Source organism: Urocitellus parryii, chromosome 2, assembly GCF_045843805.1.
Source record: "Urocitellus parryii isolate mUroPar1 chromosome 2, mUroPar1.hap1, whole genome shotgun sequence".
Lineage (NCBI taxonomy): Eukaryota > Metazoa > Chordata > Mammalia > Rodentia > Sciuridae > Urocitellus > Urocitellus parryii.
The window spans coordinates 83693704-83706929 of record NC_135532.1 but is presented as its reverse complement, the minus strand read 5'-3'; the positions used below and the strand labels follow the sequence as shown (position 1 = coordinate 83706929).

Genomic DNA, 13226 nt, shown 5'->3' with positions numbered 1-13226 from the left:
GGTGCTGAGGATTAAACCCAGTGCTTCACATATGCTAAGCAAGTGCTCTACCACTGAGCCACAACCCCAGTCCTTGTTTTTTGCTTTTTAACACATGATCAGATTAACTTTCAAATTTCACATCTTTTGGTATATTTAATAAATGAAGAAATACTAGAAATTTTTCATAAGTTTAGATTATTTTCCCCCCTGTGCTAAAAATTGAACCCAGGATTCAGTCATGCTAGGCAGGTGCTATACTACTGAGCTATGCTCCTAGCCCTAGATTTTTTACTTTTTATTTATTTATTTTTGATAATGGTTTTGGAGATTGAATCTGGGCCTTACACATGCTAGACAAGTGCTCTACTACTAAGCTGTATCACCAACCCCCTAGATTTTTTTAATAGTGACATCTTAAAGAAAGATTTAAAATCACCAAACCCTTTTCAGCACTATTGTTTTGTGCTGCTAACATATTCAGTCTGTGATAGGACATATGGAAATAAGGAAAAAAATTTTTTTTACCAGTACGGGACACTGAACCCAGGGGAACCCTGTTCTTTTCTTTTCTTTTTAAAATTTTTAAATCAATTAATTAATTTGCGGGAACCAGGGATTGAATTCAGGGGCACTCAACCACTGAGCTACATCCCCAGCCCTATTTTGTGTTTTAGTTAGAAACAGGGTCTCACTGAGTTACTCAGCACCTTGCCATTGCTGAGGCTTTAAATTTGTGATCCTCCTGTCTCAGCCTTCTGAGCAGCTGGGATTACAGGCATGTGCCACCGGGCCTGTCTTGTTTTTTATTCTTGAGACAGGGTCTTATTAAGTTGCTGAGGCTCTTGTTTTAGCCTCCTGGATCTGGAATTTCAGGGTATACTGTACCCATTGCACCCTGCTAGAAATGAAGAATATTTTCTTTGGCGTGTTTGGCTTTAATTGTTTGCTGGGCGTCCAAATGAAGTAATGTAATGAACGACCGGGGTACTGAGAGTGTCTCAGGTAACAGGAGCAATGTGAACTACTGCATTGCCCCTTTAGGTGACTGCAGATGATGTTGATACATGGAGATTAGAGTGTTAGAGTGGGGTCCTGAAGAAGAAAAGGGGCTAGAATTGGACTTTACCCTCTTTTTTTTATATTTATTTTTTAGTTTTAGGTGGACTCAGTGGCTTTATTATTTATTTTTATGTGGTGCTGAAGATTGAACTGAGTGCCTCATGCATGCTAGGCAAGCACTCTACCACTGAGCCACAACCTCAGCCCAGACTTTACCCTCTTTGGGCATTGAACATTAGCCTTTAAAAAACAGTAACTTCAAGTAATTTGATTAGATTTATGTTCTTAAAAGATGGTTTGGTGCCTTGAAAGCAGAGGGGAGAAGAAATAGAGACTGGGAGTCCAGTGTAGAAACCATTCATGATAAATAAGTGAAGAGAAAAAAAAGGACCAGAACTAAGGTAGCAACACATAGTGGATAGGGAGGCACTGGGTTTCAGAAATGTTAAGGACTTAGAATCAGAATTGAGTGTGTGGTAGAAGAGCCCTCCTTTAGTCTCCTGAACTGGTTTCTAGCATGGGTGGTGCCCCTCTCCTGCTACTCACTGAACATAACAAAGGAACAGGTTCAGTGAGATAATCTAGTTAAGATTTAGGTGTGGATGTGTCTAAATGGATGCAGAGGACCTAGAATGAAATCAGTGATTCCAGCCCAAAGATAACTTGTCCCAAGGTCACATAAGAGAAGAAGTAGTGAAGCCAGGGTTTGAGCCCAAGCCTGTACTCTAGAAACTTCATCCTTAACCATTATGACATATGGCCTTTTGCCTAAATGATATAGATTTAAGACAAAATTAGAGAAGTGAAAGTGGCAATGTTGACACTGTGAAAAGAATTTGCTTGCCGATTATATAATGAAATTATAAGGTATAGTAAATACTAAGAAGAAATGTTTAAATTAGACTGAAAAACATTAGAAGTCTGCATTTCAGTAGAGTTGATAAAGAAGCCTATGACAGAGAAGAAAGATAAATAAAGATAATCCATTCGGGAGGATAAATATTAACATTTGGGTTTGAATCTAAAGTGTGATTTTCATTGCTCTTTTTGATCATTTATTTTTTTCTCACAAAAAGTTGTTATAAGTAATGTAAAAGTAAGCCCAAAAGGTTTAATGTTCACACCTCAGTCTGCTACCCAGAGTTCACCATTGTTAGCATTTTAGTTTACTTTTTTTTTTGGTACTGGCGATTGAATCCAGGGACATTCTACCACTGAGCCACATCCCCAGCCCTTTTTGTTTTTTATTTTGAGACAGGTTCTCACTAAATTGCCCAGGCTTGCCTTGAAATTGTATTCCTCCTGCCTCAGTTTACTGAGTAGATGGGAGTATAGGCCTGCGGCCTGATTTTCCTAGCCTTTTCTATGTCATCTTCCTACATACAAAAATTTAAGTGTAATATTGTTTTATAACATGCACTTTTCACTTAAAATATAATAAACAAATTTGTCATGAGACCTTTCATTTTATGTACTTTCACTCTTTAATCCCACCACTAGTGCAGGTTCCAGACATCTTTGCCTGTAGTGTTTTTTGGTTGTTATTGTTCTGTTCTCAACCATAATCCAAAAGTATAAATGCTGTTTTTAAGCTAATAGAATTTAAACCATTTTGAAAAAAGTTACAGATAATTACAAAGTATATTTTACTTTTTCTCATTAAGGTTTTAATAGAAAAAGATTGGATCTCATTTGGACATAAATTTTCAGAGAGGTGAGTGGCAGTTGTACATTTATGTCTTTTGTAAAATAGGGTACTACAGTGTTTCTGTGTTTAACACTTATGTCTGGTGGGAGGAGAGAGAGGTATGGTTTTGTATAGTATTGTATTTGAAGACAGATTTAATTTTTGTCTTTGCTTTTTATTCTAATATCTGTGTTATTTTCATGACTATCACCTTCCTTTTTGGCTAAATTGTAGTATTTTGAAGGTTACACATCCTTTAAAATTGTTGTTACAAAACTCATACGGATAAATGGTTTCAATAAAAAATGATAATTTTTGTATTAATGTGCATTTTAGAATTATAGTTTATATGTTTAACGGTACTTGAACAATGGACTATTTTCAGAGGCATTTTTTAAAAGTTTTTGCTTTCTTGTGGGGGTGGTTAGGTGTGGCCATTTGGATGGTGACCCAAAGGAAGTTTCACCAGTGTTTACTCAATTCTTGGAATGTGTGTGGCATTTGACGGAACAGTTTCCACAAGCATTTGAATTCAATGAAGCATTTCTTCTTCAGATTCATGAACACATTCATTCATGCCAATTTGGAAACTTCCTTGGAAATTGTCAGAAGGAAAGAGAAGAACTCAAGTAAGATGATTTAATGAAAATGGGCTCTCTTTTTTTTCCTACACAGCTGAAGTCACACAGCCATAAATTATGGTGGACTTAATTAAATGGCTCAACAGTATGAAATAGAACTAAATTTTATTGTGAAGATTTTATTGTCTATATTTCTAAAGCTAAATACCCTCCTAGTGTTCCCCACCCCCCAGGTTAATAGTAAAAATATATCTTTAAGTATATTTTGAAGTATAATGTAGATACAAAAAAGTACATTTAGTGTTAAGTGTGCAGCTCATTAAATCTTATCTTACTTGCCTATATAACCAGCACTGAGAAAAAAAGAAACACTGCCTACACCCTGAAACTTCCCTCATTCTCCTTTTTAGATCAAATATATATTTTAGAATAGAGAAGTCTTTAGATTAATTTGTTTCCCACAAAACAGTGGTCACTAGTTTAAAAGTGTGGTAGAATGTTTAAGATTTGGTTTGTTTTAAGATAATATGGAGCCTTATAGTTCTCCTCACATTTCTGAAGAGATAGTTCTTTGGAGAAATTAAGTCTACCTGTGTTGACTATAGTGTGTCTGTTCCTGTGTGGGGTCCCCCATAACCTCTGAAACACTGTATGACCCTAACTCACCTGTTCTTTCCCAACCAGGTGGTATTTTGATGCAGGTGAGATCTGGGCTAAGACCGAAAGGTCCTATATAACTTTTTAGGTTTGGCTTCTGAATTTACATTATTTTCAGTAGCAGTAAAGAACAGTTCTAGATTCTTGAACATCTGAATGACATATTAGAGAAGCTAAATCTGGTAATAGTTTGAGGATAGCCACATGCTCCTAATACAGTTGATGGCAGAACTGAGGATGTAGAAAATTCTAAAGATGTATAAAGGCGGGCTGGGGATGTGGCTCAAGCGGTAGGGCGCTTGCCTGGCATGCGTGCGGCCCGGGTTCAATCCTCAGCACCACATACAAATAAAGATGTTGTGTCTGCCGAAAACTAAAAAATAAATATTAAAAAAAGTTCTCTCTCTCTCTCTCTCTCTTAAAAAAATAAATAAAAAAAATTTTTAAAAAAGATGTATAAAGGCAATAACAAAATATGTCAGAGACAAACATGTCAAAAACATTAAGACTTTCACTCTGCGTTATAGTCATTCATAAGAGTTAATCATAATTTGAAGCAGGTGACTTGGGGTACAAAGCTAGGAAATATCTATTCTCAATTAGTACCAAACATATTCAGAAATGAGAAAATAGAAATAAAGGGTATATTTAATAGTAGTCTTTCTTTAAGAACATGCCTATGGCTCATCTTCTTATCATGGAAAAATAGAAGATTTTCCCTTTGCCTCCTGGATTCTAGTGTATACTGTTTTGCCTTTACCATCTCCTTTAGATTTGCAATATAACTGGTTTTTAAAACTCTTGAATAATGTCCTAATTTTGCCTATTTCTCTGCACTGACATCAGTGTTGTCTAGATACAGGATTAAGAGAATAAGGACAAACAGATAGCTCTAGTAGTGCCTTGTTCCACATATATGTGTACAGTGATTTAAAATAGGTATAAGAGAGACCCAAGTTTTCGAAGTTGTGTGATTTGAGAGGAATTGTTTAAAGTGTATAGTATAGAGAAAATGGTATACCTGTGTTATGTTTTAGAGACATGGATTTATTTGCATGATTATGAATGAAAGAGACAAGACATCACACTGAATAGAAAAACTAAAACTTAAATCTACTTTGGAAACAATTATTTGCTTTATGAAAATGATATTAGCAGTAATAATTTGCATCTCTAAGAACGATCTTTATATTTTTCTTATTACCTTAAGGTTGAAGGAGAAAACTTACTCCCTGTGGCCATTTCTTTTGGATGACCAAAAGAAGTACTTAAATCCTCTCTACAGTTCCAAATCTCAGAGGTTTACAGTTTTGGAACCAAATACAGTATCTTTCAATTTTAAGTAAGTTTGCATCATTGAAGTGTTTATATTTACTTTTTCTCAAACACAGTTTATTTTAATTGTTTAATTTATTATCTAAGTGTACATATTTAGGGAGTATAGCATAATACATGTGTAATGATCAAATCAGAACAGTAAGCATTTCCATGTCTTTAAACAATTACTTTAAATTTTTTGATTAACATATAATAATTGGCTGGGCACAGTAGCGCACGCCTGCAATCCCAGTAGCTCAGGAGGCTGAGGCAGGAGGATCAGGAGTTCAAAGCTACCCTCAGCAACAGCGAGACACTAAGCAACTCAGTGAGACTGTGTCTCTAAATAAAATACAGTGTAGGGCTGGGGATGTGACTCAGTGGTCAAGTGCCCCTAAGTTCAATCCCTAGTACCCCCCAAAAGTATATATATATATATAATAATTGAACATATTTGTGAAGTACAATGTGATGCAATATGTACTGAACAAATAACTAATGTTTGTATCTTCTCATCATTACTTTGGGTTTAGAGCCTTCAAGCTTCTCTCTTCTAATTATTCATAAAATAAATAATAGGTTATTATAAAGTATTACCACCCTGCTATACTATAGAACACTAGAGCTTATTCTTTCTGAGTTTTGGTAAAAACTTTATTTTTTCATAAAGGTTTTGGAGAAACATGTACCACCAGTTTGATCGAACATTGCATCCAAGGCAGTCTATATTCAATATAATTATGAACATGAATGAACAAAATAAGCAGTTAGAGAAGGATATTCAAGACCTAGAATCTGTAAGTATTCTGAAGTGTCTAAAATAATATATTTAAAATGTAAAATTAGTTAACTTGCTCTGTTTAAGTTGTTTCACTTTTGAATTTCCATGATTAGAAATGAAGTTGGGTGACTTTTCATGTGTTTATTACTCATTTGGTTTTTGTTTTCTGTGAATGAACTATTCAAACTTATGCACATTTTTCTGTTGGCTCATTTGCCTTTTTCTTATTGATTTATTTATAAGAGCTCTTTACATACAAGACACTAGTTGTCTGGTTGTGTATAATACAAATGTGTGTTAACAAACAGCTTTGTTCAGCTTATTCTTATATTTTCTACTTTATATAGTGTATGTTTTATTTAGATGTTTTGATTTTCATATTAGTTAAACTGATCAATCCTTAAGTTTTGTTTTTTGAGTGTGTATTAAGAAATCCCTGTCTTCTTGCTGGGCATGGGGGTCACACGACTGTAAACCCAGCGGCTTGGAAGGCTAAGGCAGGAGGATCATGAGTTCAATGCCAGCCTCAGCAATTTAGCAAGGCTCTAAGTAACTCAGCGAGACCCTGTCTCTAAATAAAATATAAAAAAGGGCTGAAAATGTGTTCAGTGATAAAGATTGAACCCTTGGCTTTGATCCCTGTTACCACCCTCAACAAAAAAAAGAAAGAAAGAAAAGAAATCCCTCTCTTCTAAGAATTTCCTTTAATATTTTCTTTGTTGTCATTTATAACCAGAAAGGATCAGGAAATGCATGTGCATTTTTAAAAAATACTAGACAGTTGTTTTTAACTTAGTAAGGCTGTCTCATCTGCCTCTCAGGCAGATGTCCCTTAGTCATCTTTTTGATAACAAGGTGTAGTGACTGCTTGAGTAAATTGTAGGAGAATATGGAAAAGAGAGGAAGTCCAAAATATGGGTAGTACAATATTATCTGGAGATCAGCCCAAGGGTTTAGAGAGCATAATACTCTGCCACAGGACACCTTTGTATTTAAAATAATAATAATAAGTTCTATTGCTATTCTAAAGCCTATCATGTACACCCATCTAACCATTGTAGGAAGACTCAGTAAGAAAAATTTTTCACAGTCATTATGACCTTTAGTCATAAGTGTATGGTTGTTAATATAGTTTCAATTTCAAAGACAGTGTCTAATATACATTTCTTTCATTATAAAATGTTTACTTGTTATATTTTCTAGGTAATATATATCTTTTTCAAATGTAGGCCTAGTGATCTGCAGTCAAGTGTGGATTGTTGTTTAATAAATATAAAAACTTACAAAAGCATTTTCCACAGTAAAAATTGTAAACAGAATTTTAAGTTGTATCATGTGCCCTAGATTTTATTTTTCAAGATGTAATTTTGTGTTATATATAAGGAGAACATTTGCAAAAGCACGTTTTTTTAATCCAACATATATTGACCATGAGGTGTGTAATTTTTTTTCAAATTTTATTTATTCTAGAAAATTAAGCAGTGTAAAAATAAGCAATCAGATGGTGTCCTCACCAAGGAATTATTACATTCAGTTCATCCAGAATCACCTACCCTCAAAACTTCTCTGTGTCTTAAAGAACAGACTCTACTACCAGTGAATGATGCGCTTCGAACTATAGAGGGCAGCAACCCAGCAGATAATCGTTACAGTGATTATACAGAAGAGTTTTCCAAATCGGAACCTGGTGTGGTCAGCTTAGAATATGGTGTGGCAAGAATGACCTGTTAGACTTTCCAAGTGTTTTTCTGGACTGAACATAGAACAAGAAATGAATTATGGTGAGGATGGTCTATGTGCCATGACCAAAGGGGAGTTAGAATGGGATTTAACAGTACATGAATGGCTGAAGAAAGGAAATTAACTGCTCTTGTAAGAAAAATAAGTCAGTTTAATTGGATTTCTAGCAAGGAATGACATTCAGTTCTATAAGAAATGAGTGGTATTTGCCATATTTACTTAAAACACAATTTGCACTGTACACTAGTGAATTGACATTTCTGTATGGTTTATATGTTAATTACAGCAAAACATGAATAGCTTTCCTTAATTGTAACTGTGAGGTAAGAAAACTCAACAAAATGATCTCTTAATAATTAACATGGCATGTACTTTTAATTATGTAACTGTGCAACTATGAATATTTACATATTCTGCCTTTTAGTGATGTTTAATATTGAAGTGCCATGAAAAATATTTCTAAGAGAGCCTTAAAATAAATTCTCAGTTTATTATTTATCTTTAAGTTTTATAGCCTAGAACAAGATGGGGTTTGCTTTGTTTTTCTATTGATCAACCTCATTTAGTTTGTAAAGAATTGCACTCTCATTACTGCAGGGGTTGCATGCATCAATACTCCTGATAAACAGTTGCAGAAGTACTGTTTAATTCATGTTTAGCCAGTCCTATTTCCATATTCAAAATTAATGAAATTTAAGGTCTTATACTGATTGTAATTTGTTTAGTGCTACATTTGATGATTTATTACTTGTAGCTTAGATTATTGATTTCTTGAATACATACAAACACATTTTACCGTCTTTTATATATGGATTACTGCATTCTATTGATTCTTATTTTGTGGTTGGCTTTAATCCTTTGATAACTGTGTAAGTGTAAAGAGCTAAACCCTAAAATTGTTCTTAGAAACAATGAATAGTACACATATATATTTTTAAACTGCCTTACCTTCCAATGAGTTGCTATTCCTAGAATATTTAACTTTCAGTGTACCCAAAAACTTTGGGGTAAGTAAAAATGGAAGTAGACAGATAGTTTTAGATTATGCTTGGCTGCATGAATTCTAAAACAGTCATTTCTATGTGGAACTTTTTTTTTTTCCCCTATGTTAAAGGAAAAAAGGGACACCAAGGGGAGCCTAGGTAATATTTAACAAAAGCAGCTAAAACTCTGGAAGTGTTTCATTTTGCCTTGTTAACTGTTTATTCTATGTATTAGTACGTATCTTTAATAAGCAAGCAAGCAAGCAAACAACAACAACAACAAATCAATTGCCATTGGCAATATCACACATCTGGCTTTAAAATCAAAAATTTAAATTAGCTGGCTGGCATGAGGTACATACAACTCAAGGGTACTAGGAAATTTGCATAGGATTCCTCATGCATCTCTTTATTACACCTATATCTATTGTTAGCTTTGAATGTAAGCATCTTTTTCAAGTGAAAGAAAGTTTTATTGTATGTGAGCTTACCTAATCCTGTTTATTTTTCAAATGTAGTTCTGTAATACTGTATAAGAAAAATACTGGTTTTTAAACGGAAATATAACTTGTAATATGTGATTAACCAATCCTACTTACAGATGTAAGCACTGGGAAAGGAAACTTTATGACCACAAAGGGAAGCTTTTGTGCCTTGGTTCTAGTCATATTATGGTTTAAGAATCTTCCATGGGCAGAGTTCTTATATTCCACTCTCTGGTTTATTATCTTAATTTTCAATTTAGACACGTGTGTGTGTGTGTGTGTGTGTGTGTGTGTGTGTGTGTGTGTGTATACTCACACATGGATTGAGAAATCAGATAACATCCTGAGTATAAGGGTATATGTTGGCAAAAAGTAGATTGTGTATATGTCTTATACAGTTGGATTTATGTTCATTGCATTTGGGAATATATAGCATGTAAATTATTTCTTGTATTATTTAAAGGTTATTAAATGTCCATGTTTTACTTTGAATGTTTTTCTTTTGGAAAAAACAAGTGGGATTAAGTTGTGTGTGTTTGTATTTTTTCTCACCTAGGCAAATGGTCCTTCACATTATAGTAAAATAACAGTATAAATTTTTAGCAATTCATTTCCCAAAAGATTGTAGGTAAATAATTACTGTTGTATACAAAAGTAATTCCCACAATATTTAAAAGAGGCATAATGAGCTCAAAGACTTAGTAGACAAGAGTTAATAACTTGGGCTGGGGATGTGGCTTAAGCGGTAGCGCGCTCGCCTGGCATGCGTGCAGCCCGGGTTCAATCCTCAGCACCACATACCAACAAAGATGTTGTGTCCACTGAGAACTAAAAAATAAATATTAAAAATTCATTCTCTCTCTCTCTCTCTCTCTCTCTCTCTCTCTCTCTCTCTCCTCTCTCACTCTCTCTCTAAAAAAAAAGAGTTAATAACTTATTAAATTTTCCTTTGTCTCCTGTCACTTGCTGGTCTTACTAGAACCTATTATGCCATTACCATCTTGTTAATGGAAGGCAAGGTCCAGTGAGTACAAACGTTCTGTTGCCAGGTTTTGACCCTAAACTGGGCCCTTCTCTTCCCTGCTCAGAATTGTGGAATCAATAATAAGGCCTAACTCTGAGCAGAGAAGGAAGGTTGTTTATTCTTGGCCAAGAGTAGAAGTAGGAGATAAACTCTCAAATCAATTTCTCAATCTGTTGGGGTTTGGGGAGGGTATTAATAATAGAGTAAAAGAAATGAGGGGAAGGATAGGCCAATAAAAGGCAGGAATATTCATGTCTTTCTGTGAAGAAGTGGAGATTTTCCAGGAATTCAGATGCCACCTCTTTTTGTTCCTTTTATGGTTCATTCTTTTGCTGTCATATCAACTGTCATGGCACTATAGCATGTAGATGGATTATAATGAAGTCAGAGGTTTTTTGGGGGTTACTCTGGCAGCGATCTTAGATGCAATCAGTTTCAGTGGCTCACTGGAAGAGGATCTGCTCTATAGGCATCCTGTTCTCAAAGATAAACAAGATCGAAGGGGTTAGCACATCCAGTTGAACTGTCTCCAAAGGCAGATCTGATGTCAGCATGAAGAAGAAAGTGACTAGTTGAGAAAAGGGTAACTTCTGGTTCCCAAATTTTTTTTCAATTTTTAATTTTTTAGTTATAGGTGGGCACAATACCTTTATTTTATTTTTGTATAGTGCTAAGGATCGAACCCAGTGCCTCACTTATGCTAGTCGAGTGTTCTACCTCTGAGCCACAATCCCAGCACCCCCATGTTGTGTTTTTTTTTTTTTAAGTTGTAGTTGGATACAATACCTTCATTTTATTTATTTATTTTATGTGGTCCTGAGGATCGAACTCAGTGCCTCGCATATGCTAGGCGAGCATTCTATTGCTGAGCCACAACCCCAGTGTCCACCCAAATGATTTTTGACTTGCCATTTTGCATTGGTGTCCAGCTGAGGGTCATGTATTGCATTTGCTTATACCCCGTCAGTCCCTTTGTTGGACAGTGCTCTCACCTTTTCACCTCTGCATTGACTGAACCAGACCTGCCATAGATACTTTCCACATTCATCTGATGCTTCTTCATAGTGTAATTTGGTCCTCTATCTGCTGTGCCTTTTGTCAAGGAGGCATTAGATTCAGATCAAGTATTTTAGGAAAGTTCCTGACTACTTGATCTTGAAGAATTGGAAGAAGGTATAATGCTAGGTTGTTCCATTGTGAGTGATTCTCAATTTAATTATGTGAATTATCTTTCCGAGATAAAGGTACATTTTTTCCCTTTGTGCTTAGCAGATACTGTCAGGTGATTTGGGGGCATCAAATTGAATATTCTCATTTCCTAACAATGCATTCATTAATAATCAGTTATTTCATGAGGTATTACGAAATAGTGGTTCTCTAATTTTGTCTTTTTTTTTTTTTTGGCACTGGGAATCGAACCCTAGGATGCTTTACTACCGTGTTACATCACCAGCCTTTTTTTTTTTTTTTTTTAAGTGCTTTCACTTGTCAATTGGGAAAATTCCTCTTGAAAAAGTCATGGCAAATGTTTAGTTCTTCCTTTTGAATGACTAATTTTCAGAGTAAAGAGGTCTCATAGTCATCTCCAAAAACTTAGTGATGATTTTCATAATCAGTTACAGAAAATGCTCTTAGGGCGCAAAGTATTCTAATCCTGATCAACAGATCCCCTTCAGTTCATTTCATGACTTTTTGATATGCCCCTTGATGTTAGTTTTGAGCATGTCTGTTTTCTGATGTTTTAGGCTCATCTTGTACTCTTCTGCCTGGTTTCGGAATCAGTCATTTTCCCAAGGAACCTTAGTTTCTTTTATTGGAAAACCAAACTCTGGGCACTAAATGTGCTCATTGCTATTGGGGTACTGTGGTTTCTAGGTCTGCAATAGATAGAGCTAGGGATGATGATATTTTTAAAAATCACAAGTTTATGCAGTATTAATTCACATTATTACCACAGTATATTCTTTGAGCTTTATATTTTTACTTATATTGAAAATCTTGGTTTCTCATAGCCTGAAACATTGACATTGTTTTCTTTGTTTTTCAGCATACAAAATATGGTTTTAAAGTAACAATCAGTATCACTAATAATAGAAATAGGATAGAATTTGTATTTCCTTGCAGTTCTCCTTGTCCTTACATATACCATAAACAAGGAAGTGCAGTTAGAATAGTATATTCAAAAGTCACTTAAATAATTTTTTAACATTATTGATTTGCGGCGCCGGAGCACTGTGTGGGCGACGCCGAGGCTCGCTGGGTCTCTGGGCGGAGGATTATTGAGGTCATCTGCACCTTCTGACTGGAAAAAAGATGGTCAATGTCTTGAAAGGAGTGCTTATAGAATGCGATCCTGCCATGAAGCAGTTTCTACTGTACTTGGATGAGTCCAATGCCCTGGGGAAGAAGTTCATCATTCAAGATATCGATGACACTCATGTCTTCGTAATAGCAGAGTTGGTTAATGTCCTCCAGGAGCGAGTAGGTGAATTAATGGACCAAAATGCTTTTTCTCTTACCCAGAAATAAAATATCAGATATTGACTGCTTAGGAATTGTAAGCAACAAATAGGAAAGACTGTCCCCATTCGGTGGCTTATGTGGCTGAGGAGCATGCTGTGGGAAAGACTATAATCATTTGTTAAGACAAAAACCCAGAACTTATTTTTGTTGTACTTCAGAATTAAAAGTAAAAAAAAAAAAAAACTTTAATAATTGAAAAAAAAACATTATTGATTTGCAACATATTTTGTTTTCAATTTTAATATTTGCATATTTTCTTTTTCATTTAGTGCATTTCTTAAATAGGTTAAACAGTTACACAGTTCAAAATTCAAATGTACATAGAAAGTTATATGTAGATGTCTTGCTTTTATTACTTTCCCTTCCACCCTGCTTCTTAATTCTACCTCTTCATCCTCTTCACCAGA

At 34.9% G+C, this 13226-nt stretch overlaps 2 protein-coding genes across 2 annotated transcripts in view; both read left to right on the top strand.

Annotated features, from left to right (window-relative positions):
- Mtmr6 (myotubularin related protein 6) overlaps nucleotides 1–7931 on the top strand; it is a 38975-nt gene extending 31044 nt beyond the window's left edge. The window contains exons 10-14 of the mRNA XM_026381108.2: nucleotides 2706–2755; nucleotides 3157–3357; nucleotides 5177–5308; nucleotides 5954–6080; nucleotides 7535–7931. Of these exons, the coding sequence (XP_026236893.1) occupies nucleotides 2706–2755; nucleotides 3157–3357; nucleotides 5177–5308; nucleotides 5954–6080; nucleotides 7535–7795 (771 nt within the window). The 3' untranslated portion in view covers nucleotides 7796–7931. The remainder of the gene's footprint in view (nucleotides 1–2705; nucleotides 2756–3156; nucleotides 3358–5176; nucleotides 5309–5953; nucleotides 6081–7534) is intronic.
- Nucleotides 7932–12554: 4623 nt separating this feature from the next.
- LOC113176628 (general transcription factor IIH subunit 5) lies at nucleotides 12555–12951 on the top strand. Its single transcript, XM_026381110.2, has one exon. It carries the CDS (start codon nucleotides 12610–12612, stop codon nucleotides 12823–12825), a length of 216 nt encoding a protein of 71 aa, XP_026236895.1. The 5' UTR covers nucleotides 12555–12609; the 3' UTR covers nucleotides 12826–12951.
- Nucleotides 12952–13226: the final 275 nt, after the last annotated feature.

Excerpts from the sequence above, each read along its gene's own strand:
- LOC113176628 (XM_026381110.2), top strand. The coding sequence starts at position 12,610 with ATGGTCAATGTCTTGAAAGGAGTGCTTATAGAATGCGATCCTGCCATG.